The sequence below is a fragment of the Canis lupus genome, chromosome 2 (genome assembly GCF_011100685.1).
Source record: "Canis lupus familiaris isolate Mischka breed German Shepherd chromosome 2, alternate assembly UU_Cfam_GSD_1.0, whole genome shotgun sequence".
NCBI lineage: Eukaryota > Metazoa > Chordata > Mammalia > Carnivora > Canidae > Canis > Canis lupus.
This window is the reverse complement of record NC_049223.1, coordinates 49,914,015-49,939,437: the sequence shown is the minus strand read 5'-3', so window position 1 is coordinate 49,939,437 and position 25,423 is coordinate 49,914,015. Positions and strand designations below refer to the sequence as shown.

The following is a 25,423-nucleotide window of genomic DNA, read 5'->3' as shown; positions in this document are numbered from 1 at the left end:
AGGTAAAACTGTTGGACCTGTAGCATGAATCAAGGCAATGGCAGCACACTGAGCTATAAGTCATTGTATCCATCCATCATTGCCAGGTACTGACAGTAAAGAACAAATTTAAGCCAGTTTCACCTAAGAATATCCTTGATGAAGCAATAAAAATCATTAATTTTATTAAATTTCAACCTTCGGGATGCCTGGGTGGCTCAGCAGTTGAGCATCTGCCTTCAGCTCAAGGCGGGATCCCGGGGTTCAGGATCGAGTCCCGCATCATGCTCCCTGCAAGGAGCCTACTTCTCCCTCTGCCTATGTCTCTGTCTCCCTCTCTCGGTCTGTGTCTCTCATGAATAAATAAATAAATATTAAAAAAAAAAAAGAAGAAATTTCAACCTTAAGCAGTGATATTTTGTGTTGAAACTGACGTATGCATAAAGCACTTTAACTGTATATACAAATAGGATATTTATTTTGGGGAAAACATGCAATTATTTGAACTATGAGCTAAAACAGTCAGGGTTTTTTTGGGTTTTTTTATTTGAAGGAACAACTGACAAATTTTAGTTATTGTGATCTGGGAACAAAGTGATCTTCTCACCAAGGAAAAAGACTGAAAATATTTGTTAACAATAATACAATTTGAGCTTTCACAGAAAAAAAAGATTTTGGAAAATTCAAAACTGCTACCATGAGACTGACCAAAGACAGTAAGACTCTAAAGATCAGTGATGATATTAATGAATGGAATTTTTTATATTGTATGGCAAAGTGTATCAATATTTGGAAGATCTGCATAACTCAATGGACCAATACTTTTCAAATGATCAACTCATAATGTTACAAAATCATGCATGAGTAAAAGACCTAGTCAAAGTGAAAAACCAATGGATTTTAATGTGTAGCAGATTATGAAGAGTCTCTTTCCTTCTTCTTTTTCTTCTTCTTTTTTTTTTAAGATTCTATTTATCTACTCATGAGAGACATACAGAGAGAGGCAGAGACCTAGGCAGTGGGAGAAGCAGGCTCCCTATGGGGAGCCTGATGCAGCTCTTGATCCCAGTACTCCAGGATCATGACCTGAGCCAAAGAGAGATGCTCAACCACTGAGCCACCCAGGCATCCCATGAAGAGTTTCTTGATTTCACATTGCATTTAGTTAATAAGACAGTAATATTTGTTGAGTTTTGGTAGAGTATCAAAAAAGACTAACCATAATTATCTAAAAAGGTTTTAAATACTCCTCATTCCTCAAAGTTTATATTTGTATGAGGTCATATTTTCTGCCTATAATCTAACAACACGGTTCATACAGCAGAGTGAATGAAGAAGAAGATATGGGAATCCAGCTGCCTTCTATTAGGCCAGTCATTTAAGAGATTTATAAAAGGGTAAATTTCTTGTTTTTGTCACTAAATGGTTTTTTTTTGGGGGGGGGGTGGGGAAGAATAATTTTTTCTATAACATGTATTATGTTAAAATATAATATAGTCTGTTGTTATCTTAAAGCATATTAATATTTAAAATTTTTTCTCAGTATTAATTTCTAGTAAAGTATATATTAATATATATACCCCCCCCCCCAAGAAACAAAAGCTCTTTGGGGTCCTCATAGTTTTTTTAAAAAAAGATTTTGTTTATTTATTTGAGAGAGAGAGAAATAGCAAGAGAGAGCGAGAAAGGGATGTGAGGGAGAAGCAGGCCCCCCATTGAGCAGGAAACTTGACAAGAGGCTTGATCCCAGGACCCATGCCCTGAGCCAAAGGTAGATACTTAACCAACTGTGCTTCCCAGGTGCCCATCAGTAATTTTTAAGAGTGTAAAGTGTCCTGAAAACAGAAAGTTTGAGAACTGCTGCACAAAGCTACATTGTCTCTCCTCTGTGTGTATGTAGGTATACATGGTAGCAGCAGGGGTGTTGGAGGGGTAACAGTAGCTCTTAGTTGCTTCTGTATTCACTCCTCTTCTGGAGCTTTGTTTTGCTTCTGAAGTAGGATTCCCTACTTTCATACTGAGGAGAGAATGTACTGAAGACAAACATAAAAATTACCCTGGAATTATAATTTTCTATTATAAGAAAGCGTTATTCAGCATTTAAAAGAAAAGTAGTACTTTGACTAGGAAGAAAATGCTTGTAATAAATCAGAAAGTTCTAAGGGTCAAATGACCAACAAACCTATTTGAACACTCCTGAACGCTTGAAGAACATACAATTAAATTACAAACAGACCATATTTGTAATGTAAAGCAAATACTGATATAAACACAATACAATGAAAAATATCACCTATTCAAATCTCATTCATCTTTCAAGATCTAGCTGAAATATAAGCTTTTTTAAATATATGCTAATCACACAGGTGTTCAATAAATTAGTTATCTGTTAATTGAAAAAATAAGTGACTAAACTGAATAAAGTTATTTCCCTTCCTCACCTGTCATTGAAATTATTGTCAGGAGACCTGTAGCAGTCACATACATACTGCCTTATGTAGTTCTAATGGCATTTCAGGGGCGCCTGGGTGGCTCAGTTAGTGAAGTGTCTGCCTTCAACTCAGGTCATGATCCCAAGGTCCGGATCGAGTCCCCTGCTCAGTGAGGATTCTGCTTCTCCCACTCCCTCTGCTCCTCCCCCTGCTTGTGCTCTCCTTCTATGTCTCTATTAAATAAATAAATAAAATCTTTTAAAAAATAATGGCATTTCATAAATTTTACACACATACCATTTTGTGTAGGATACGGATATAGGTTTACATATGTACATCTTGATAACATTTTTGCCCCCCGGTGGTATTCTAATAGATCCTAAATGTAATTTCCCAAATTGAGGAAAACCAATGATCAATTACAGCCTGTTTCTATCGGAAAATTTTCTTAAATTCTAGATAACACACAAATAAAATTGCAAACATGATCCATTTATGAGTCATTAAGTACCCCTGACATTCAGCCAGTAATTCTAAAATTGGAAAATGATTGAATTTCCTGGACCTAACAAGTAATCTAACAACAAAAAAGAATAAAACATGAGTCATAAAAGGTATAGATGAGGACTGTTTTTAGAAAACACAAATCAAGAAAAATCATTTTATAAGAAATGACATTAAAAGCTTCATTATACTTTTAGAATCAAATCTGTGTTAAATTAATATAAAAATAATAAAAAACCACACTTGCATTTTGCATAATCATAATCATCTGCATGATCATAGATTTGATATTCACTTACTCCTTTAAACAATGGTTGAATAGTCACAATATACTAGATAACCATTGGCAAAAGCTGTGACCAATTCTCTAGGTGGTCTCTTGGCTTTTCTCTTGCTTAGTCCCCTTTTTATTAACTGCTTAGTGAGTGGAGGAAAAACAATGTGAATTTAATAGCTGTTTCCGCTATTTAAAATGTTGTAGACCAGTGAGTAGTTTAGAAGCTTTCAGAAGGAAGTAAAGGAAAAAGTATGCTAGATTCACATTCAGACTTGCTGAGATTACCTCGACTGACAAAAACAAAAATGGTTTGTCACTTATCCTCTATAAGTCTTATCTGTAAAATGAGGAAATTGAGAGACAGTTGATATGGATCTTCCAACTTTAAACTTCCATAATTCTATTTAAGTACTGTGAACATTTGGCATATGAAGATTAAGTGGGGCAGGAAATTAAATGCTACTTAATGGGAAAAAGTAGTGAGTCATCTAGCTATTTTCAGAATTATTATACATACATTAATCATTTTTTCTTAAGTAAACTCAATAGTAAAATGAACATTATTCAGAATCACTTGAAATATTCTGAAAATATTCTGAGAATAAGTATGTAGTACCATGAAAACAAAAAAATATTATAATTGATAAATTTTAATAACTTACTTATTGAATGCCTATCAACTCATCTCATCATGTAACAATCTGGTAAAATAGGTATTTATTTTTAAAAATCTTATTTATTTCAGAGAGAGGGAAAGACGATGAGCAGGGGTAGTCAGGGGGAGAAGGAGAAGCGGGCTCCCCATTGAGCAGGAGGCCGACATGTGGGGCTAAATCCCAGGACTCTGAGATCATGACCTGAGCTGAAGGCAGACGCTTAACCAAGCCATTCAGGCATTCATTTTACAGAAGGAAACCAATAAATACTCTTCCCACTATAACAGCATAAGGCATTTTGATTGCTACAAATGAGTCTCTTTTTTATAGGGTAGTTTCAGTTACTAATGGTAACAAGAATAGGAACAAGGAAAAAGAAATCCCAAATAAACATGGTGTAACAGCTTAAAATGTGAATAAATTTCAGTAAAATAAGTTAGTTCTGGGCTGGGTGAGATTCTTGATCAGATGGCTTCTCAGGTACTTTCAATGTCTCAAATTTAAGTAGTAATCTCAATTCACTGAAGCTTAAACAGCTATCTGATCCATTTTTCCACTCATTACAGAAACTTCTTTATATTACATTAATTATAGATTAGTCACAAATAGGAGGTATATAACTTAAAGTAGTAATACAGGGAATCTTCTAGGGAAAGGATCCAAAGACTTGTTTTTTGTTTTTTGTTTTTTAACTTTCTATTTTCTCTCATTGAGTTTACTTAAAATAAAAACGCACTGAAAATTTGCAAGGCCATTTTAACCTTGGCTAATAATGCTTTCTTAAAAACAAGAAAAAGTTGCTCGAGAAAAGAATACACTGATTTGATTTTTCATTTCCATGTACATTTTCTGTTGAGACAACAAAACTGCCACACACACACACACACACACACACACAAATGATCTGAAGAAAATTAAGTAGGACAAGTCCAAGAAAATTTACCAACTAAAAATTTATTCTTGGATAATCAAAAGGAAACTGAGATGTCTAAGTATTATACAATATAAAACTGAAAGCAAAAGACATGAAACTAATAGTTATATTACGGCCTACTGCAAATAATCAAGTAGTAGGAAACAAAGTTAAAAATACTATTATTAGTTGAAATAATTAATGATGTATAACATCAGAAATTACTACTTGGTCTTTTAGTTTTTCAGAAATAGCATCATTTCAAGAAAATCTCCTCAATCAAGGAAATTTGTAACTTACCAGGTATAATTTAAACATAAAATGCAAGTCTAAACTGCCATAGAAAGTATTGAGGTAATTTATAGAACGTTCCAAACAACCACAGTAGAATACGCATTCTTTTCAAGTGTACGTGGAACATGCACCAAGATAAGCCATATTCTGAGCCAAAAAACAAGTCTCAATAAATGTAAAATAACTGAAATTGTACAGAATATGTCCTCCAACCACAATAAAATTAATTTAGACATTACTAAGAGAAAGATATCTGGAAAATTCCTGAATATTTGGAAAATAAAACAGCACACTTCCAAATGACCCACAGGTCAAAGAAGAAGCCAGAAGGAAAATAGGAAAAATTTTGAACTGAATGAAATTCAAAGCAAAAATTCTATCAGTACAGGTTCAAACAGAGAAACAGAAGCAGTAAAATATACTGTGTGTGTGTGTGTGTGTGTGTGTGTGTGTGTGTGTGTATGAACTGGCTTATGCCATTATACAGTCTAGCTAGTCTGAAATCCAATAATGTGGACCAAGCATTTGAGCAAGTAGGCCATTAAGAAGGGCAAGGTGGAACTCTCCACAGTATGAGCTAAAGCTGCTCTCCACAGATGGAATCTCTTCTTCAGAGTAGCCTCAGATCTGTTCCTCAGCCTTTCAACTGATTGAATCAGGACCCCCAGATTAAGTCTGATAATCTGCTTTACTTAAAAGTCACTGATTATGGATTTTAATTGCATCTACAGAATACCTTTACAGCAACACCTATATTAGTGTTTGATTAAACTCTAGCCTAGCCAAGCTGATGCATAATACTATCTTACAACAAAATTGGTGAGACGCAGAAAAGCCATGTTTAGAGCGTTAAATGCTTACATTAAAAAAGAATAAAGTTCAAAATCAATTATGTAAACTTCCAGCATAAGAAGCTAAAAAAAAAAAAAACAGAAAAACAAACAAAAAAACAAAAAACAAAAAACCGACAGCTACCACCACAACAAAAATCAGATGAAGAAAAAGGAGAAAAGAAGTAAATTAAAATAAGTAGAAAGAAAGTTAAGAACTACTTGATTTCAAGACTTATAGATGCTATAAACACATAAAATACATATCTCTAGGAGTTTAATGACATTTCAGATGTGCCAATTTGGAAAATTCCCAGTTCAAACTTGTCCCTGCTTATCACACTCCAGATATAACCTTCATAGAAGTCAAGAACTGGATGCACCCTTGAAGGCTGAAGATAGTTCTATCCTTTCATTTTCAAGAAAAGAACACCCAAGGTCAAACACCTATGTTTAAGGGCTCTGGTTTCCAAAACTCCCTCCCAGAGTTCTTTCCATTGCAATATACTGTCTCCAAGTTCCTTTCATGCCCCTAAAAATGTGCCACACATCTGCGCTGCAGTAACCACTGAGAAAAGCTACCATCCATCTGCCCATTTTCTTTTACTTCTTAAATGATTTATCCATAGGCTAGCACTTAAAGCACTTTTGTGTTAATTACAAAAGGGCATATCCTCTGGGGGAACCTCCTAAGAAATAAACACCTTTTCTTGACTCAAAGATTAGAAAAAGGCACCTGTTCCCAGGGCTGATGTGGCCATCTCCAGTGCACAAGGCTTGGAGGAGAACTTGATCTAGATTCCAGCTCATATTCACATTCCATGGCCAAGTCCTCTGCACACCTATCTATAATTGCCCTGCCTCTTGGCCATTCATCAACTTGTTCAATGCAGAAAATCAAGTAATATCAGTCCATAAAAATTTTCCATTCTTAAACAAGTCAAATATAAAAAAACTAAAAAAATTGTATCTTAAAATCCTTAAGCTGTGTTTTAACTTTTGGCATATCAAGGTTCTAGTATTAGAAATATTCAATCAGAACTACAGTGTTAAGAGTAGACAAGAAAACTCTGTTACCAGTACATTTTAGAAAGTGACATTTTATATTTGTTTTGTTTTGTAAGATTTGAAGTGTTTCTGTAAGTGCTATATTAAAAATCACATAAAAGGAAAAATATAGCAACATGTTTTCCTAAGCAATAAATGTCATCACTGAATTTTCAGCAAGAACATTTATCTTTCTAAAATAAAACAGTTGCATACACTAGCTAAAGTTAGAATTTTATCTTTTAAATTTGTTTCCTTAAATGAACATGTCCCTAATCATACTTGTAGACATGCTATTTTTGTTTTATGAAGTTGTCATTAAGTTTTTACTATAAACAGGATGTTCTCAAAAATAATACTTCCATTTTTTAATAAACATTCAAAATGAAAAAATGAAATAAAAATAGTAATTAGCAATTTAGGTAAAATGCAACAAATTAGCAAACTCATTATCTTAGAAGGGAGTATTTCTTTAACCAGCAAAATTACTTCTGTAATCTACTTACTCCAGTTTACAGTCTGGCATTTGGCAGTATAAACCTGCCTGAAAACAAACCTTCAAGAAAATTAATTTCATCTGACTTCACACCATTTTACTTGGGATTTCCTATGTATTTACTCAGCCTGTCTACGCCATTTTGTACTTTTTAATGTATTATTTTCTTAAGTAACTTCATGTGCTCATGTTTTGTATAGCATGATTTAGCCAACAATAATCACATCTGATGCAGAGTATATTCTCTGTAGTCTAGAGAGGGTTGTGGGAGGTGGGAGAGCCAGGATGCTTATGAAGGACAGCAGTGTCTCATTTTCCTACTAGGTATGCTTGGCTTGTCTCCCCAAATTGTCCCCGTGGACTGGGCTCATCTCTTCTACTTCATTAGTGTCATACCCCTTAAATACATACATCCCCTTAAATACTACTCTGGTTGTCATATATGCTTATTAACCACTGTCAATTACCTGGCATTAAACTTTCATTTTATTTTGAAATATGGCATGGTTGGAAGGGGCTCCCAGAAAGTGAGCTATTCTAAGGCTGTTAAATGAGAAGGCTGGATTGTGTGTCACCAAAAGGCACTTTAAACTCTATAATCACTGGCCATCAATGGCATAATGTTTTAAAAGTAATTTCATACATATTATTTCATTTGATATGACCACAACTCTATTAAGATAGGAAGGGCAGGTATTAATCACATTTTATAGGTGAAGAAACATTCAGAAATGCTATTTGTTCAGTTCTCATTTAGAGTAATGATTGTGAAATCAGAATCTAAACTTTTATAAATCACAGCTGTTATTTAATGTTAATTATACACGTAAGATTTTTGTCAAAGTGCTAGAAATAAAATTTGTTTTCATATTGTCACTAGGTAGATTCATTCCTCTCCCTAAACTACCACCTCATTTACTACAGGGATTTAGTGTTCACTTTCAAATTATAAAAACTAAAATAAACATAATTCTCTAATATAGTAATCTCACTAAACCTTCCTACTCATAGATCTCCTGTCCAAAAATGTAGGAATCCAATATTCACCCAACTTTTAATCTTTCAAACTGGTTTACCTAGAGTAGGTAAAAAAAAAAGAAGTTGATCTATGTTTTTCTGTACATTTGCATTAACACATAAATCAAGCAAAATGAGTTATATTTGCACTTTACTCTCCTGGAAGGTACCTCATGATCTGGTCCCAACCCTATCTTTCCATCTTTATTTCCAACTATATCCTCTCCTCTAGTCACAACAGATTGTTCCTCAAATACACTCTGGGCTTTTCTCCATTTCCTCTACTGGAAATTCCCTTTCCCACCCATTTCCTCTTATTCAAACTCTACTCCTTCCTCAAGGCCTAGCATTAATGCTATCTACTTTGCATACATGCAGACTTCCTGATCCCTAAAGTCAAAATTAATCTGTCCCTCCTCCATGAAGCTGCTGGACTTTCTCTGAACCTCTGCTTTATACAGAGTTCATTGTGTACAAGACAGCTATACTGTCTGGCTCAGCTGAGAGCAAACATTTTTGTAGGCAAAGGGAGTATCTTTATCTTTCTATCTACCACATGCATATTGTAGATGTTTGGAAAAATGTTTCCTAAATGCAAATCTCCTTGCAACTGTCTTGGTTGGGGTTTTCATTATATCTTACCTGGACTTGGACTATTAAAGCAGTCTTCCAGTCGGTCTCCTCAACCTCTAGTCTTGGCTCTTCGCAGTTTATTTTCCATGTTACTACCACAATGATCCCTCTAAGACAAAAAGCTAATCATGTCACTTTCCAATTTTAAACCTTTTATATTGTTTCCCACCATCTGAAGAACAAAGTCCGGTTTAAGTATGCCATACAAGGCCCATCTTGATTGGCTCCAGTTTATTCCTCTAATATTTTCTACCTCAATTCCTACAGATGTGCAACCATTTGTATATAAGTTACCACACTTATCAGGATATCAAATTCTCACCAATCCCTTGGTCTGCATCCTGACCCACCATTCTAATATCCCATTCTTTATGGCTCATCTCAAGGGAGGTATATAGTATGGCAGTTAAGTCAAATATATCTGTGTTTAAATCCTGGATTGTCCATTGCTTGGAGAGTAATCCTGGGTAAAATGAATATTGCAAATACAACTAAAGGAAGATTAGAAAGCAGTCTAGCCTCACCATTCTTCCCCTATTCTCTCTGCAAAACTGCTCTGTTTCTGTGCATTGGTGGACAACTCTAATATTTTGTGTAAAATATAAAACTAAGAGCCAGTATTAGAATCTAAGGTCTAGGTGCCTTGTAGGTAGAGTTAGTCAAGTTCCAGATTGAAAAACAGATAGGCTTTAACTTTTGTTATCTTCTAGCTCCTTATTTACTGAATACTAAAATGTGAAGTAAATAATACTACAAATTTTAAATCCTTGCTTACAGTAGTGGTCCATTTTGGCAAGGATGTACATATAACATTTTCATATAGTGCTTGCCTCATGTATCTTTGGTGAAATATCTGTTTGGATCTTTTGTCTGTTTCTCAAATGGGTTTGTTTTTTAGTGTTGAGTTTTCCGAATTCTTTATATATTCTGGATACAAGTCTCTTACCAGATATGTAACTTGCAAGTATTGCTGCCCAGTCTGTGTCTTATCTTTTCATCCCTTAAAAGCATCTTTAGCAGAGCCAAAGTTCTTTTAATTTTGATAAAGTTCAATTTATCAGACTTCTTTTTGTGTCTAAAAACTCATTAGCATACCCAAGTTCATAAAGATTTTCTCCTATGTTTTCTTTTAGAAGGTTAATAGTTTTACTTTTAAGTTCATGATCCCTGTAAGTTAATTTTTGTATAAAGTGTGAGGTAGGTGTCAACGTTCAGTTTTTTTGCAGACTCTCAATTGCTCTAAAAGATTATCATTTCTAATCAAACTGTCTTTGCACTTTTGTCAAAAATCAGTTCATTATATTTGCGTATGTGTGGGTCTATTTCTGGGCCCTGTATTCTCTTCTATTGATCTCTCTCTCTCTACCCAGTAGCCATCTCTTCTTTCCACCTCTAAGACTTAATAGGTACGTAATGCTATAGGTTTTTGTAAATAACATATACTTAAGTACACCTAGTTCCAGGTATCATAGCTCCAAATAAGGACTGCTTTCTGTTCTAAGAATCAGAAACAGAAATGTAACAACAACAAAAAGTAAACAACCTAATATGAAGCAGGAAAAAAAATGCAGTGATATTCGAAAGCTAGGCAACTGCTCTGCTTAGAAACTAAGTTTTCAACCTTAAAAAGCCCATATGAGGTGAATCCCTTTGGTATAATCTATTTCCATGTCAGATTTATAGCTTTGTAGAGAGGTTGTTTGCATTTTATTTTAACCTGGTTTAGGTGCCAGGTCTTAATCTAAAATTCTGTAGCTACAGTGTTTTAAAAAAGAACAATTCAAAGATACATATACATATGAACTTATAAACACCCTTCAAATGCTACTTTAAAAATTTTTATCAAGAACAAACTAAAATTAATCTTCTCATACATTTCTCTCTTGCTTTTTTGTTGGAATAAGCAGTATTTCATCAGTGTTTTACGAAAATTATTTTGAGTTAATAGCTTTCATACATTGTAAAAGGTTATCTGTTATCTTAAGAGTCCATGAATTAAGGCAACACAAATATCCTTCCATCTTATAGCCATAGCACCGAACAACCAAAATGGTGATGCTGCAGTCCCACCATCTTTAGGTTGTAACCATCCTCAGGAGGCCAGGCTCTTAGGTGTTTAATTTTTGTTGCAGGCTGTGTTTAGGTACTATAACAGCTGTTAATGACCCTTAAATGACCTTAAAATTGTTGTTGCTATTCACTGGCACAGCTTGGAAGTAAAGGTAGTTTGGTTAGAAGAAAGGACTCCCTCTCACTTTATCTTTCTAGAATAGGTAACCTTGTCTTCTGCAAACATCCAGGCCTAGCATTGGAAAAGACAGGTAATCTAGATCCAGACTTGCGTTTTAACCTATTTACCTTAATTTACTTCTGCTCCCAACATACAGGAAAAGGTTAAGTAATACGTGTATTTTCCTCACTAATTCATTTGCTACAAAAGCTATGAGCAAAACCTTTAAGTATCTACTAAAATGTAAACATTTTGTTCCAAAATTTTTCCCATAATGTACAGCATAGGCTAAAACAATAAAATGAAGAAAACATAATTTTTAAAACTTCACTGGACTACTGGTAAATCCTGAAAATATAATAATGAGCATAAAGCCAAACAATTATGGTTGGTGAATAACTTTGCGATGTTATCCTAGCTTTCAATTTCTGAGCCACTCTCCAGCAGCATCAGGATTAGACACTTGTACCTTCTATCACACTAAATGTACTTCCACGGGTCAGCTATATATCCATTAGTCTAGGTGACTGGGTAAGTACCTACACACTATACCTAAAACTGACTCTTATCATATAGCAGCAAGATATAAAATACAAAGACTACAACACTCTAGAGTTTGTATGAGGTCTACATGGTACCTTTCTAAACTCTCTGATGCCAACCCAAGGAATTTTCTTTTTAATTCCCTCTGACAAAGACTGCCTTTAAAATTATTTCAAGTTATTGTTAATATTATGAACAAATCAGCATATCCAGAAATTTTCTAGTGATTTGTAATGATTAATAAGACTAAAAAAGTAAATGCCTACCCAAAAAGAAAGTCATTATATGTAATTTTCATAGTTAAGAAAACATTCTTTTTCACAGAATCCAGAAAATCAAATATACAGCAAAGAACAAATCTAACTTCCTGTCTGTTGACTGTGTGTGTGTCAACTGAAAATACAAATTAAAGAGAAAGGATTTGGTACTTAAGCTCATATGTCAATTGGTATCCGTCTTTGACCATAAGAAAAGTACTTTTCAGTAGGAACAGAAATCTACCCATTATCATAATAAATTTGAGACTGTTTAAACAAAATAATTTTTTAAAGAAGAATTAAACCAGTCAGACTAGTTGACATGATAAAATTAGCAATACCAGAAAAATGTATTAAGGTCTTTAAAATAAAACAAAAATTTAAGTGTGTAGAAGAATTATAAATCAAATACAGAATTATATTAAAAATCGAGTAAGCCACTGGTAGACTTCAAAATAATAATGGAAATACTAGTTAAGGTTTAACACTCACATAGGCGCATTTACATAAGTAAACACATTGAAATCAACATGAATACACAAATATACTGAATGAACTAATACACGTGGTGTAGCAGTATCTAAACAATAAAGGCTAAGGAGAGAATAGATATCAAATATTATTAAAGTATCAAAGTTGGCAGAAAGGAAAGAACTGTAATGAATTCTGTGAGATTCCTCTTCAAAGTAAGTCATTACTGAATAGTTTATATTGTGTTTACTTTTTAAAAGACAAGCTTAAATAAAGGCAAAGATTCAATAAGGTGAACAAAATAGAATAAAATCCACTCATTTAGATTAATGTTGATGAAATATTCTGGCAATGGTTCTTAAAGAAGTTATAGAACTTGTAGAAAACTGATTTTGGCTGGGTGAAGAGACCCTCTTACTTTGTCTCCCTACAACAGAGCAACCTTGTCTTCTGCAAATATCTGAGCCCAGCTTCAAAAAAGACAGATAATCTGGATTAAACTTAACTTTTAACCTTATTTACCTTTATTCGCCTACACTGCAACATATAGGAAAAGATAAGTAATGTGTATATTTCTATCACTAACTATTTGGCTACAAAAACTATGAGCAAATCACATCCTAGCACTACTGATGGATTTTTTTGTTTGTTTTGTGTTTTTTTTTCTCAGGGGTGTAGATCCCAGGTTATCCATTTTGTAAAAGCCAAACAAATTTTTAAAATTTGTCTTCAGGTTATTTGGATATGTACCCCTGGTAGGCAGGGAGGGAATTATTTTAAATAGTGTGGTCTGAAAAGATAATGTCTGAGCAAAGAACTGCATGGAGGGAAGGAATGGTTACTGACGATCTCAGAGAGGAAACTTTCAAGCTGAGATAACCCAAAGTGCAGAGGCCTGAGAAAAGAATGAGCTCGGTGTGAAACAAGAAGGACAATATGCCACATTTGAAGTGAGCCATAAGAGTAAAGCGGATAACAGGTTGGCCAAAGTGTGTAAAAAAAAAAAAAATTAAGGATATGAAGACCAAGAGCACAGAGTAAAGGGGTTGCCTTTGCCAGAAGCATATGAATTCAGATGCAATGGATACATCTGAAATGGTTGGTGGGAAAATAAGGCATTTCTCTAACTACTTCTGTTTTCATAATAAAATGAGAAGCCAGGTCATCAGCCAAAAGTGAGAAGAGCAGGGAAGATGTTGGGTGTTAATAATTAATATGATTCTCTGCCAGGAACAACAAGGAAACCAACTAAGAAAGCTATTAAAACTAACGAAACAGCTATTCATTTCCTCTCTACCCACATGCCCACCTTAGAGAACCTTCTCTACTTAGAGCCCTGAAAGAAATAGCCTTACTGTATCAGTTAGATTTAGGTTCTGTTACACTTAATGGAAACTCCAAATAACGTGGCATAAATAACTTGAAGGTTATTTCAACGGGTCAACTCCAGCTAGGAAATCCAAGCTAGAATCATAGCTCCATGAGGTCTTTAAGCACCCAGGATCTTTCAACCTCCCTGTTCTACCAAGGCTAGCCCCTTCCCTCTTTCCTTTAGAAAAGACTGCCTGAAACTCTGATATGCCTCTGTTTCTCTCATTAGCCAGAATTTGTTCACAAGGCCTTGCCTTGCTACAAAGGAGTTTGGTGAATGTCCTTTAATGAGGCAGGTATGAGTCCAGCTAAATATCTGGGTTCTCATTACTAAATAAGAAGGGAAGTGGTTAATGGAGGGAGAAGCCATCTCTATCATACTGACATATCTCATGGCTTTCTAAGAGCCCCTCCACCATCACTGTCCTCTCCAATGTCATAATTGAATGGATAGTTAACCCAAACTAAGCCAGTAAGATTCTTTCTCTGGAGAGTCAGGCTTTGGGACACAGAATTAAAGTCAATTTACTTCTGAAGGGCTGAACTTCAGGAGACAACAGGCTAGAGCCCTACGGAGAAAACATCAGATTATAGAAGGTAACAGAACAAATGAACAAAGAAAAAGAGCTGGGGCTGCAGAAGGAGAGGTAATATAAGTTTCTGACAACTTCGCTTCCTGTCAGGCCTGTACACAATTCTTTTATCTGGATTCTGTGCAACTCCTCTATTCCTTTATACAGAAATCCCTTCAGTTTACTTTATAAGTAAAATCCCTTTATAGAAAAATTTGAGTTTTTTTGAGTGGGTTTCTGTTCCCCACAACCAGAGGATCCTTAACATATCTCATAAGATATTTATGATTTAATGTTACGTGCATATGAAGGGTTTCTGCGTCTTCTGTGAAACTTGTGGAAGATTGCCATTGTGTTCTTCTTCACCCCTTGTGAAAAGATGGATAAGAGAACATTTCCTCTAGATTTTATACATTTTAAAAGTAGGTGATAATTAGGAATTGATATCCTCCTTCCTAAAATTCAGATAATGGCAATCAAGTAATGTTTATTATGTCTCTTTTTGTCCTGTCTACCAGGAAGATGATGGCTAAATTTATTACACAGTCATGAGTATTTATACTATTCCTGATTAAAGCAAAGCCTGGAGGAGATTACATTACTATTTCTAAGCATTCACTGCTCCTTCTTGTGAGAGGTTTATACTTAACCATAGAAACACTAAGCTTGGCCACATCACTTGCTTTCACCAATGAAATGGTGAGGTGATGGACGCCACGTCTTAAGCAGAAGCTTTAAGAACTAGTATATGATGATTCCATCATCACTCTTCTCCCTCTCCTGTGCCTCTTGGCAAAAGGCTTCTCCTTCATCCTGGGCCTCTGAATGTAAGTGATGTGGAGTCCACCCACCCATCTTGCCAGGATGTAGCCAGAGCGAGAGAACAAACATTATTTTAACCCAGTAAGATTTGGAGATTCTTTGTTACTATAGCATAACTTAACTTCAGCTGACTAAAAAAGGAAGCAGTTCAGTATGTTTGTATGTAGGACACTGAAGAATATCAGGAAGGACTAAAAGGACAAAAATGGCAGAGGGGAGTACTAAGAACACCCAGAATTTCTATCCCAATACTCACCACCACTCAGCCAAGGAATCTAAACCAGAAACCTAGGTATAACTTTTTCCTTTAGGTCTCTTATATTCAAATCTATTACCTTCTCATTATCTCGAAATCCATCCCCATAGATACTAGTGACTTAGACTCTGATTACCTCTCCCTTGGACTAATATACTAATCTGCTAATGTGTCTTTCTGTTTCAGTCTCCTTCCTCCAATCTATCCCCTGCACTTATATAGAATAATATTTCTAACATGATCTCATACCTTTGCTAGAGACATTCCGTGAGAGAGTTTCACTTCAGCTGGACACGTGTGAGCTGGCCCTGGCCCACCCTTCTCTGGGCTCCAGAGAGGTGTCAGACCATTGCAGGTTCAAGGACCAGCTTTGCCACTTGCTTTCTTTCTTTCTTTTTTATTGAAGTTTGATTTGCCAACATACAACATCCAGTGCTCATCCCTGAAGGGACGGGATCAGCTTTGCCACTTTCTACATACAAATCACTTAAACTCTTTAAGTCTAGTTTTCTTTACTTTTAAAATGAGAGTTATAATACAGACTATACCTTGTAGCCTTGTTTTGGAGATGAAATTAGAGTAATAAATTGATTTGGCAAAGTGTCCAGTCACACGTAGAACAAGAAATATTTGTGGAATAACACAACAACTGTCTGGCTAGGGTACCTATGAATACCTCACAGCCTTTATGTGTTCATTCAACTGTGACCCTTTACTAGACACTTATCAACTTGTAAAGAAACTCAGATTTACTAATCTGAGCATCCTAGGACCTAGCATAGTGTGTAGTACAAAAGAGAAACTCAATATGCCTAAGTGAAGCCATACTTGGAAGGTGGTAAAATCCCTGAATGGTTAGAGGGGGAAAGGATAGAGAAAACTAGAGAGAGAAAAAATAGAATCACTAATAATAAATCTCCCTCAGGCCCATGTGTAACTTCAAGTGCTTTTAACTTTGTGCTAAACAAAGACCTTTGCGTCTTGAGTGGCGTCTTTGTTCTGTATTTTATCCAAGTTATATTTGCAAATTTATCTTTATTTTTTTTTTACTTATTTATTTATTTGAGAGAGAGTGCATGTGAGCAGGGGTAGGGGCAGAGGGATAAGGAGGGGAAGACCGAAAGAATCCTAAGCAGACTCCAGGCTGAACATGGAGCCTGACCTCAGAACCCTGAGATCATAACCTGAGCCGAAACCAAGAGTTGGACACTTAACTGACTAAACCAACCAGGTGCCCCTAATACTTGCCAATTTAATTTATAGGTGAATTCACAATGTACAGACAATGAAAGTAAGAAAGCAATGAGTCTCAAAACTCTTCAATATGACTAGATTTGTTCCAGGGTAGAGAACACTTCCTCAAATGCTTGAATAACTTAAAGAATGTTTTTTGCACATAATCTTGACACTACATTTCATATGTGCAATTCCATTCTCCAAAAACAATCGATACTACCAGATCAATGGAACAGAACTCTCAAGGGTAAGAGAAATCAATACATTCTAAATAGATGCAAATACCTCTCCTCCATTTTGACAGGAGAAACTCCCCCACATGTGCAGTTCACTGCTTCCTGTCTGCCATTTGAAATATAATTGTAAAAACAGTAGGGTTGCTGTATTTCTTAAATATATAACTCAAGTTTGGGGATTTTTTTGTTTGTTTTATTTTGAAGGTTATTTCTTGGATGTGGATTAAGGTTCTCAATGAACTAACTGGGCATTTTAAAAGTTTTTTTTTTTTTTTTTATTTCAAATAGCCCACAAAACAGTTTTGTTCAGAATATCCAAAAATCTTTGCTATAAAGACCCAAACAGAAGAAAAATGGAATCTTGCCAAAAATGCCAAATGATGGTATGGTTTATAATTGTTACTATTCCAAAAATTTAAATGTAATAGGTAAAGGCAGTAAAATAAACCATCAAGTTTATGCTGGGGGATTATACAACACTAATTTAAAGGGCTGAACTTAATGCTAAAATGTTATTTCCTTCCAATAATGCCTCCAAATAATGGTTTATATTATTAGCATTAGGGTGTGACTTATGAAATTGCTGATATTTGACCATTCTTGATTTACAGAAATGGCAATTTTACATTAACTCTTTTTGACCTGGTATGTTGAACTTTTCCAGAAATATATATTGCCTACTTAATATCCATAATAATTTACATGCATGTCTTTTAGAGCATGTGACATACTGAATTGTAATTAATTGTTTATAATCTCATTTTTGCCCTATATTATGAACGTCTGCAGACAAATCATTTCTCCTTTATTTTCATGTTCCTGAAATCTATCACGGTCTGGTACATAGCAGTTCTTGCAGTGTTTGGCAACAATAGTAACATGTTTGAGAACAGGATGACTGCTTAGGAAAGAACATACAAAAAATAAAAGTTGGGTGGCTTAGAGGTTTAGCGCCTGCATTTGGCCCAGGGCATGATCCTGGAGTCCCGGGATCAAGTCCCACATCGGGCTCCTTGCATGGAGCCTGCTTCCTCTGCCTGTGTCTCTGCCTCTCTCTGTCTCTCATGAATAAATAAAATCAATCAACAAATAAATGTCAAGTTCTAGTACAAGTTACCGCAAACTTTGTTAAAATTAGGATGGCTCAAAAGCTAATATCTACTGGCAAACCCAAATATTTCTTGAAAATACAGTATTTCAACCACTACTACTCCATACCAGAGAAATACTAACTGCAAATTTTCTTTATTCAGAGACCAGATACCCACTACATAGAACTCACATTTCTTCCTCTTCTTCTTTTTTACCATTCGCTTCAGTACATCCCAGAGCAAAAGAAGGTAAAAGGAAGCAGAAATGCTTTAAATGGTTAATGCACTCCTTGCTTGTAAATGTTCTATGTTCTAATGAAAGGAAAAGGGGACTTCTTAGAGATGACAAATTCTAATGGTGCAAATAGGATTGTTAAAATATCTGTGGATTTCAACCTTTGTTATTATCTTTTAAATTGATGCTATAATTTAAAAATGCATACTATCTTCCAAATTTTTGAAATTTAAATACTGTATTATTTTTTTGAATCTGTACTTCCTAGGTCTAATCATATTAAGACTAAGAGATTCCCCAACCTGAGAGAAAGGTTACAGATGCTTTTGAGAAGGCTAGAAATCCTGAGAAATAAGAAATCCTAGTAACATATGTCAAACCAAACAAAGAGAGACTTGAGAGAGGAAAATTGGCAACATCTAATGTGGGTATCCACCCAGGCTTCAGGGAATATACTCAGGAGGTATTTATAACTACATTATTCCTTGCTTCATAATTTAAAGTTCAATCCAACTCATTAGATCTTTAATCTCAATTTCAACTTCAATATCCATATCTAAATTCCTGGTGTTATCATATTTCATATTCAGTCAACTAATACAGGTCATAACTAAAACACAAATTCCACTTAACTTTACCAAATAAGAGAGTTGTTTTATGAAGAAGGTCAACTAAATATGATGGGTAAACAGAATATAGCTGATCAAATGGGAAACTGTTCAAACACCAAAACTAATAACATTCTAGTTAACCTTGAAACATTTCTATCAAATGTTTGATGATTATAATTTGAGGGTATGTATTAGTATTTTTTTATTTATATTTCGATTTGATGAAAATAATTTAAAACAGTAATCACAATACATTCATAAAAGTTACACAAAGACCGAATTTCCATAATGACTATAATCATCACAACAAACCACTGATTTCTAACTATTTGGTCTGCTTGTTAGATCTGATTATACTCTCTGGTTATTTATTACATATCAATACACAGATATTCAAAAATAGTAGGGCAGACAACTCAATTTGGCTTATAGTATTAACTTGCAGCAGTTGAGCTCCACCTACAGGCAAAAAAATAATTCTTTACCATCAACTTTAAAATAGATTTTTCAAAAGACCAGCTCCAAATAATCCCAAACTTACAATTAACTTTGAGTGCACATTAGAATAACCTGGGGTACTTTCTTAAACTTAAGGTCCCATACCACAAATTCTGATGGACTTAGTCTGAGGTGGGGCCTGTTCTCAGGTGATCTAAATGTACAGAAAAGATTGAAAGGCACTGATTTAAGTCTTTAGCAGCACATATTCTAAAAAAAAAAAAAAAAACATCAGAAATACTCAAATACCATATTTTATTTCTGATGAAATTGAGTCCCACTATACCTACTGTTTTATGTTTTTCAAAGATTAAAACTAAATTCAGTTGATATAAATGTCTTATCACTATTAGGCTGCAAAAACTATCTGAGGTGACACTGATTTTTTTTAAATCCACTTTTATATTATTCTCTAGCCCAGAATTAATCAAGGGAGTATGTCTGTGGTGGGGAGTAGAGTTCTTAAACCTGGAGGCACATTAGTATATCTGGGGAGATTTTACAAAGTATTGTTACCCTAAACTATTATCTGTTCTTAGAAGTTAGAAAAGCAGTGAGGGGAGAAGTAACCAGAATGGGGCAAGAAAGAGACTTCTGGGTGATGGAATTTTCTGTTTCTTGATCTGGATGATAGGTATATGGGTATATTTGGTTTGTAAAAATTTAGCAACCTGTATAGTTAAGATACATGCACTGTGAAATAAATTCTGTATGCATGTCATACTTCAATTAAAAGCTAAAAAGTTAAAAAGGAGAACGTGTCCGGGTTTCACTTCAGACCAAATGATTCAGAATCTATGGCAGTGGGGCCTAGCCATCAGTATTTCTTTGAACATTTCCCTAGTGAATCTAATGGGCAGTTAGGATGAAAAACCATTTCATGTATACATCACATAATGTATCACTTATATTCATTCACTTATTAATCCACTCATTACACAAACTTTCATTCACTTATTAATCCACTCATTACACAAACTTTAAGAACCATCTGCTTATTAGACTAAACTCAGGATATAAAGATAAAAGGGACCCGGGGCACCCGGTGGCTCAATTGGTTAAGTGTCTGCCTTTGGCTCAGCATCCTGGGATCAGCTCAGTGTCCTAGGATCGAGCACCATTTCAGGGCTCCCTGCTTAGGAAAAGATTCTACTCTGTAAATTTGTTGAAATCATTTTGTTAAATACCATCCCCAGCTTACATGTGAAGTACACAACAACCTTGCTTGTAGATTTAACATCCAAAGTGATAAACAGCTTTAACAGGGTCTAGTTGTTTCTTTACCAATAGAAACAATACCACAAATTTTCAGTAAAATTATACTCCTTGCCTAAAGGGCTGGTAGGCTAATCCATTGCTTGAATCGGAAAATGACTGAAGGATAATGGACTACTTCTAGCACATGCAGATGAAAAGGCTGGATATTTGAATGGACATCCTATCTGGCTGGCAGCTATGCCCTTATAATTCAACTCAGACTGAGTAGTAATATTCCTTTAAATTTAACTATCTTTTTTTATCCCATTATAATTTTTTAAGATTCTTAGAGATTTTTTCTGGTTTTTCAAGGTAAAATTAACTTGAGACTTGAACTAGAGTTAAGCTTTTATGCCAAAAGCACTAATAATTTTGGAATTTTTTGCACTCAAGTGGTCATGACACAAGCATGAAAATTTCTAGGTTGGAGTGAAAAATTATTTTCCCTTTGAAATTCTGTACTTTCTACTCTATCCTGTTCTCATTTTTTCTTTTTATTTCTGATTGTAGGCAGGAGAGGTAGGATGAAGGAGGGAGAAAGAATATGAATACTAAAAATCTGGGGGAAGAGTTAAAAATCTAGTTAAAAATAGATGTTTTGGAGGGCACCTGGGTGTCTCAGTTGGCTAAGCATCCTAACTCTTGATTTTGGCACAGGTCATGATCTCAGGGTCCTGGGATGGAGACTCGAGTTAGGCTCTCAGCTCAGCAGGGAGTCTGCTTGGGATACTCATTCTCCCTCTCTCTATGCCTCTTCCCCAACTCATGTGCATATGTTCTCTCTCTCAAATAAATAAATAAATCTTAAAAAAAAAATAGGTGTTTTGGTGTTTTCACCATTTATTAGGGCAAATTTTACCAAATAAGCTTTAGTTGTTTTGTTTTAAACAAAGGCAGACTGCCATATGCAGCACCTCATTTGGATGCATCTGGAGTCTTGGAAGCTTGACTACTCTACACTCTCCTGCAAACAGAACTTGAAAGCTTGTTAGGTTCTAGCAGGGGAGTGCAGCTACTCGTATACCCTTGACTGAAGAATGGTCCTCCTCTATCGGGGACGGTCATCCTCTTCGACTGAGTGTGCAGCTTCAGGAGGGACACACATGGAACGGTGAGGAAGGGGACACCCGCCTAGCCAGCCAGATCAGCTGAATCAACCCTGGTGATCAATGGGGTGACAGATGTCAAGCCAGATAGCCCTCACATCTGTTCTATTTAGTTCTTAAAGAAAATTCAGGGCAGCCCGGGTGGCTCAGCGGTTTAGCGCCTCCTTCAGCCCAGGGCCTGATCCTGGAGGCCCGGGATTGAGTCCCACACGTTGGGCTCCCTGCATGGAACCTGCTTCTCCTTCTGGCTGTGTGTGTGTGTGTGTGTGTGTGTCTGTCTGTCTGTCTGTCTCTCTTTCTCTCTCCGTGTCTCTCATGAATAGATAAAATCTTTAAAAAAAAAAAAAAAAAAGAAAATTCAGCTCTGCTAAATTATAAGTTATACAGATTACAGGGTATATAAGTATTGGAAATGATTAAAATCAATAAGATAGTAAAATTGATGACTTAAGCACTTAAATATAACAACTATTTGTTTCATTTATTAAAAACTCAAAATGGGGGTGCCTGTTGATCATCTGACTCTTGGGTTTCAGCTCAGGTCATAATCTCAGGGTTTTGAGATGGAGCCCTGCAACAGGCTCTATGCTCAGGTGGAGCTGTTTGAGATTCTCTCTCTCCTTCTCCCTCTGCTCCTGCCCCCACCCCCGTTCATGTGTGCTTTCTCCTTCTAAAAATAAATAAACCTTTTTAAAAAACTTAAAACTGTATTTTTTGCCACATTATAAAGCTAATCTTTAAAAAATTCATAGTTGTTAAAAATCACAAAGTGCATGTCTTAAACCAGAGAGAGAAAATATTGAATGTATATGTGATCTGACTTAAAGTTACTGAGCTGATGTGATGTGTAGCACTAAATATTGTCAATAGTGGCCCAAAGTTAATCTACTATACTTAAATATTATTTCTGAATATAAAAGTTTTTAACATCAGTGGACACTTCTGGGAATTACTTTTCTGGTTACATAAAGGATAAAATTGGGGGACCAAAGCAATGACAACATGGAAATATATTTTTTTAAAGTTTTTTTCTTTTAAGTTTTCTATATGAAGTTGAGAAACAGATGAAAAAATATTATTTACATGTAGTAATGTCTATTATTACCTCCAAATGTAGGTGATCCAAAGAAAAAATATTTTTAAAGATTTCATTTATTTATTACAGAGAGAAAGAGAGTGCACACAGGAGCTGGGAGGGGAAGGGCAGAGGGAGAGGGAGAAGCTGACTCCCTGCTGAGCAGGGAACCCAACACTGGGCTCCATCCCAGGACCCCAAGATCATGACCTCAGCCGAAGTCAGACACTTAACTGAGCGACCCAGGTGCCCTGAAAACATTTTTTAAAGCAATATTATTTAAAATGTATACCATAAGGTTGTAATAATAAAATCATAAAGGAGAGTATTTCAATTAAGTTAAATTTCAAGAGTCACAAACTCAACAACTCTTTATCACCAGACATACACTTAAATTTCTTTTATGATACCACTGAGATTAGGAGAGGTATACAGTATAAATCAGACTTGAAAAGATACTTAAGAATGTTTTCAGACCCCCCCACACACTTTCATAACCAGTTTTGACAAATTTTACCTAAATCTGAGGGCTTCTCTTTTCATTCTCTACATTACTGTTCATATTGGCATTAAACAAACATAGCATTCCACGTCTAACATATTGTTTACCCCACATATAAAAATTTATAGAGGCTTTTAAAAAAGAGATTTAGAGAGAGATGAAGTAGAATTTGACTCATAGGACCAGTGCTATAAATACTTTAAAACTGGTCTGTTTGAGGCCTCCAAACAGGCTAACACACAAATAGTATACATATCAAACATTATGAAAATAGTGTTTAAAAAAATAAGTTGAATAGAGGACTAGATGCTAATTTGAAGTGAAGTATAAAAAGACAAACTGATACCTAGAAGCACAGTAATTGACTCACCTGCGGCTAACTGATTTCTTCACTTCTCCCTCTCCAGCTGACTTAACATTTCCACTAGGGTCCTTTTTTAACTTTTTTGCAATTCTTTCCCTCATCAGATTCTTCTCATCACCATCAAGATATTCATCATGCTCTGCACCTTCACATTCTCCGTCCTGTAGAAATTGAAATGGAGTATTTGCCAGGCATCCCATCTCTCTTTACACTTCCAGAGACCCATTTCAGACTCTCCTTATTGCAGGCTAGGCCAGTTTTGCCTTTTGTTTTGTCTTGAATTAGTGAGGGCTTAAAGAATCTGTTCCAGGTGGGAATACTCCTGGGGTCTGCTCTAAGCCAATTATGTAAGTAGGGGATACCTGAGTAAGAGGTGTTTGCTTACTTCACCCAGAGTCCCTCTGTGCAGCATGGGCTGTGCTCCCTGTGTGTCACCCAGGATATTGTCTATCTACATTTCTATTCTTTCCCAGTGGGAAAAGTGGCTTCTGTAGGCAGTTTGCCAGCATACTGACCTGAACCAGAGATTAATTCATGTAGATGAGGACGAGGTAGAAAGCTGAGATTCCTTCCTATCTTCCCCGTCATACCAGTTACTCCTCTTCTCAGAATCGTTCAGTGAATCACCAACTCACTCACAACCCTCTACAATCGGTACCTCCCTGACATAGTCTCCTACAGCTCCAGGCCAGGAACATGAGCCAACTTTGGAGCTAGTGCTCAATCCATCTCTAAACACCCATATACCATATATTTGCATTGCTTGCTCTTTCATCTCCTTCAGGTCTTTTCTATCAGCTTTAATAGCCAATACAACTAATAAAGATCACCACAGTCTTGAAGGAGGATCCTCTGAATTGTGTATATAAAAGAATACTATGATAAATGGATATCCATGTAGCAACATTTAAACTTTTAACAAAAATAATTGATATCTGAATTTTGAGCATTCAAGTAGTGAGGGGGAGAAAAAAATTGGCTAGAAATTCATATACATATAAGATTTCAGTTTTTTAGGGAAATACACATCTACCCACACACTTGAAGGAAATATTCCAATCGAAATAAATGATTTACTTTCTCAAATTTTTAGACTTTTTTCAGAATTTTAAATGTATAATTATAAAAGTAACATACACTACCTTTTAAGGAAAAAATAATCTTTTATAAACATTTTGAATTTTCTATTGTTCAAATATATTTATGCTAAAATTAATACTTACTTTAGCTGAATCTCCTACTGCATCACCTTTTTCACTACAAAAAGAGTGAAAACAAATAAATTTTAGCTTCAAAGTGAAACTACTAAAATTATTGAAATTTTAGTATTATTCACATTTAGAATATTTTGCTGGGATCAAAAGTTCAAGAACCTATTTCAACATAGCAATTTCAGAATGGCATTGCGGAATAAATAGAAACATTCTTCAAGAGAGTCATTTTTATAAATAGAATAAGAAGTATGCTTCATTAGCACATATATGAATTCACTAGAATTAACAGAAAAAAAGCAAACAACCAACGGTGCTTTTTTATGAACAAAGTACTGCAGTAAACAGTTTCTTCCGTTGGCTTGATGTAGTCTGGCTGAAAAAAATCAAATCCTTCAAAT

General features: G+C 35.2%; 1 protein-coding gene across 1 annotated transcript in view; it reads right to left on the bottom strand.

The window, feature by feature from the left end:
• CWC27 (CWC27 spliceosome associated cyclophilin) overlaps positions 1-25,423 on the bottom strand; it is a 192,454-nt gene that overhangs the window by 136,245 nt on the left and 30,786 nt on the right. Inside the window, exons 9-10 of the mRNA XM_038530711.1 lie at positions 25,035-25,068; positions 23,818-23,972 (exon numbers count right to left, since the gene is read on the bottom strand). Coding sequence (XP_038386639.1) covers positions 23,818-23,972; positions 25,035-25,068 — 189 coding nt within the window. The remainder of the gene's footprint in view (positions 1-23,817; positions 23,973-25,034; positions 25,069-25,423) is intronic.